The sequence below is a fragment of the Octopus bimaculoides genome, chromosome 20 (genome assembly GCF_001194135.2).
Source record: "Octopus bimaculoides isolate UCB-OBI-ISO-001 chromosome 20, ASM119413v2, whole genome shotgun sequence".
Taxonomy (NCBI): domain Eukaryota; kingdom Metazoa; phylum Mollusca; class Cephalopoda; order Octopoda; family Octopodidae; genus Octopus; species Octopus bimaculoides.
In genome coordinates, this window is record NC_069000.1 from 41,688,641 (window position 1) to 41,692,930 (window position 4,290).

The 4,290-nt window shown below is 42.1% G+C and overlaps 1 protein-coding gene across 3 annotated transcripts in view; it reads left to right on the top strand.

Annotated features, from left to right (window-relative positions):
* Window positions 1-4,290, top strand: part of LOC106875574 (sphingomyelin phosphodiesterase 5) — a 35,078-nt gene that overhangs the window by 24,748 nt on the left and 6,040 nt on the right. For all 3 annotated transcript variants that reach the window (XM_014923780.2, XM_014923779.2, XM_052975169.1), the window contains 2 exons: window positions 3-92; window positions 1,240-1,487. In XM_014923780.2, the coding sequence (XP_014779266.1) occupies window positions 3-92; window positions 1,240-1,487 (338 nt within the window). The remainder of the gene's footprint in view (window positions 1-2; window positions 93-1,239; window positions 1,488-4,290) is intronic.

Consider the following 4,290-nt stretch of genomic DNA (forward strand, 5'->3'; position numbering starts at 1 on the left):
AGGTGAAGCCCACCTTCAGAATCACCCCATTTACAACATTTACGAAGATCCTGGTCGTGTACGTGATGGTGTCGACTGTCCCTGGGTTGTTGGTAAGGAAACCTAACTTTATACTCTGATATTATTTCATGCAAATCTTACTGTGCTTGTGGCTCTGTGGTCAAGGTATTCAGCTCACGGTGACCAGGTTGTGAGTTCGATTCCTGGTGTTGCATTGCATCCTTGAGCAAGGCATTTCATTTCATAATGCTCCTGTCAACTCAGCTGGCAAAAATGAGTTGTACCTGTAAATCAGAGGGTCAGCCTTGTCACAGTCTGTGTTACACTAAATCTACCTGAGAACTACATTAAGCGCACATGTCTATGGAGTACTCAGCCACTTTACGAGCAGGCCGTTCCATTGATCGGAGCGACAGTTAAATGCATATATTCTTTTTACTAGTTTCCGTCATTTGACTGCGGCCATGCTGGAGCACTGCCTTGAGGGATTTTAGTCAAAGAAATCAACCACAAGACTTATTCTATGTAAGCTGGTACTTATTTCCATCAGTCTCTTTTGCTGAAATGCTAAGTTAGAGGGATGTAAACACACCAGCATTGGTCGTGAAACAATATCATCATTATTTAATGTCCGCTTTCCATGCTGGCATGGGTTGGACAGTTTGACTGAAAACTGGTAAGCTGTGGAGCTGCACAAGGTTCCAATCTGTGTGTATATCATCATCATCATCATCATCGTTTAACATCCGCTTTCCATGCTAGCATGGGGTGGGCCAGGTGGCTACTCCAGGCTCCAATCTGGATGCCCTTCCTAATGCCAACCACTCCGAGAGTGTAGTGGGTGCTTTTACGTGCCACCGGCACAAAGGCCAGTCAGGCAGTACTGGCAATGGCCACGCTCGAAATGGTGTATTTTACGTGCCACCTGCACAGGAGCCAGTCCAGCGGTACTGGCGAGAGGAGGGGAGGAGAAGGGGAAGAGGATGGGGTAGGAGGGGAGAAGAAGGAGAGGATGGAAAGAAGAGGAGGAGGATGTCTGTGTTTTCATTCATGCCAAAATGTAACTTAGTGATGTGATAAATAGATATCAATAAAATGACTACCAGACAATAAAATTACTTGAGGTCAGTATACATATATTTTAGTAACCCCTGTAAAATGCAACTAAGTACAAATGTCTCTGGTCAGTATAGATTTGAGTGTTATTTTTTTTTTTTGTTTCCTTGTGATCTTTTTTAGGTACAGAATTACGTCCACTTCTGTTGTGGGACAAAGCCATATCTACACCAGAAGGTTTGAGAATAGTGCTGCAGGATCCAGATTTACGCCACCAATTTATCAACGATGCCAATATTCAAAAGAAGACAATATCGGAACTTTGCCACACTCTTCCACAGCTTGATGAAAATGGTAAAATGAAATTAAGATGTGAAATTGCTGGCAAAAGAAGAATTGATCGCATCTTTTACAGAAAAGAAAGCCCTGTTGTACGTATGGAAATGAAGAATAATTTATTACTGTTTTTGAAGTTTGTTTCCTGACTAAATGGTTCTGGGTTCAGTCCCACTGCATGTCACCCTGGGCAAATATCTTCTACTGCAGCCTCAGGCCAATCAACACTACGTGAGTGGTTTTGACAGAGGGAAACTGAAAGAAGCCTATTGTGTGTGTCTATGCAGTTGTGTGAGTTGGTGTGAGTTGACATCATGTGAGAGTTGTGAGTGTCACCATCATGCAAGTGAAGTCCTTCATTTCCCTTCTCCCATGGAAATATTTCTGTCCATGAGGAAGTTTCACCTTACTCAGAAACAGATGAGGTTTGCTGGCAGGAAGGGCCTCTGGCCATAGGAAACCCCTTTCAACAAATATCCATCCAACCCATGCAGGCATAGAATAGTGGACATAAAAACAATCATAATCATCATCATCACCATTTAATGGCATACAAGGCATACTCAGGTCCTACATATGAAGTTGAGCCACACATCAGGGTTATCCTAGCAGCATTAGAGTCCCCCACCCAGGAAGTTAGTGCACTAGACCCTATAATATTTATTTATTGACAGAGAACTACAAAATACATAGATTGTAAGTGGGCCCCGGGACCTTTGAGGCCTCTAGGCAAATAAATGCATTGGACCCTATATATTTATTTATTGACAGCAAGCCACAGTATACAAAGATCAGAATTAGGCCCTTAGACCTGTGAGGCCCCTGGGCAAGTGCCTAGTGTTCCCATGCATTAAAATGGCCCTACATTCCATAAGCTTTACTCTGCTAAGATTTTGTTTCCTGAATAGGAATTGTTGAAATTGGGGTTCGTCTAATATGCCCGTACGTCTTTTATGCCATCAAATACTGTATTGGTGTTTAATGTTTTGCAATCAAAGTGGCCATTCTTTGGAAGCTACCAGCAATGTCTTTGAGAAAGGCATGAACTCCACATATTCTTATTCCTTTCTTCAATGAATTCAGTAGTGGTGGTGGTGGTGGCAATGGTGGTAGTAGTGATGGTGGTGGCAGCAGTGGTAGTGCTGGTGGTGGTGGCAGCAGTGGTTGTGTTGGTGGTGGTGGTGGTGGTGGTATTGACATAGCAGCAGCAGTAGTGTTAGTGGTTCTGATTGTTAAAGTTCTTTTTTTTTTTTTTCATTTTACCCATAGATCATTAAAAGTCCTTTGAGAAAGGCATGAAGGCTGCATAATCTTGTTCTTTACTGCTATAGATTTCTAGTACCGAGTTGTATTGTTATTTATGTCTGACAAACAAGCAAAGTTCACTCTGTCTTGCTTCATACTTACACTCTTGAGAAACACACACACACACACACACACACACACACAAGGATCACCTCTGCTGCCATCATCTCCTCCCCTCCTCCTCTGTCTGTTTGTCTGTATCTCTCTCTCTCTCTCTCAATTAGCGACCTTTATGTTGACCTATTTAATTATCAACTTAGTTCCATTTGAATCACCCAGGAGAATCATATCATAGTCATTAAACCTGATAGTTTTAGAAAGATCAGCCAGATCTCCCTCAAATCAAATCATCGTCGTCATTGATGTCACCATCATCATCATCATCATCATCATCATCATCATTTAACGGCTGTTTTCCGTGCTGGTATTGGATGGTTTGACAGTAGCTGGCAAGCCTGGGGCCTGTGCCGAGCTCCGCTGTCTGCTTTGGCATGGTCTCTATGGCTGGATGCCCCTTCCTAATGCCAACCAATCTACAGAATGTATTAGGTGCTTTTTATGTGGCACCAACACTGGTGAGGTCACCAGGTAATTTGCAAGACAAAACACCTCAACTAAGTGAGGAGTAGTATTGAAGGAGATGGCTCTGTGGTAGGTGATGAGCAGGTAGAGTAATTAAAAAAAAAAAAAAAGAGAGTGAGAGACAGAAAGACATGTTACATAATATAAATAATGTTACCCTAGGTATACCATTTCTGAACAAGAGGCAGTATTGTATCGCAAGAACAACGAGGAAGGACATTAGATAATGTAGTCCTAGATATACTTTGTCTGAGCATGGATTACCTTTAATCACATCTGGTTGCTGGATCCAGATCTCTGTGTGTGTTCGTCTGCGAGGGGCTGAGAGGCTGCTGAAAAAGTTCCTGACTTTAAGGGTTTCGCAAAAGGCTTGGTTGGAGGCCCAACCTTCTGAGTTTAGAAAAACTGAAGGACCGCTGTAATAAGTATATGAATTTGGGAGGGGAATATGTTAAATAGAAGCATAATTAACTGATCCTCCTGTATTTTGTTTTACTCAAAGCCAGGAACTTTTCAGCACTCCCTTGTATGTTTGTCTTTATTTTGATACCATTGAAAAAAAAAAAATAGATGATTGCATTTATTTCCCATAATTTAGTAGTGGAACATGTAGAAATTTCTAAGATAAATACCAAACTCGAAAAAAAAGAAAAGTATGGATGGGATAGTGGATGCTGATGAAGAGTTAGAACCTTTCGGGTGGTGCCCAGCCATAACTGCAGTCCAATGGCTGAAACAAGGAAAAGACTAAAAAATATGGTAAAAAAAAAATAGGCAGTACATGTGCTGTGCTCTTCCTCACCCCTGTTGCCACCCCGCCACTAGTTGGCCCACTTTGCTTTGAAAATCTGATGTGTCTCGATATTGGTTAGAATGATGGCAGAGCAATACATAATGCCCCTTCTTCCACTCATCCACCGACCCACCCCAATCTGGAAACGAAAAGACTCAGAAGATCAATAAGTTGGTCGGTTTGCTGGTCAGCTATTTTAGTCCACCCCTGTGTTTGTA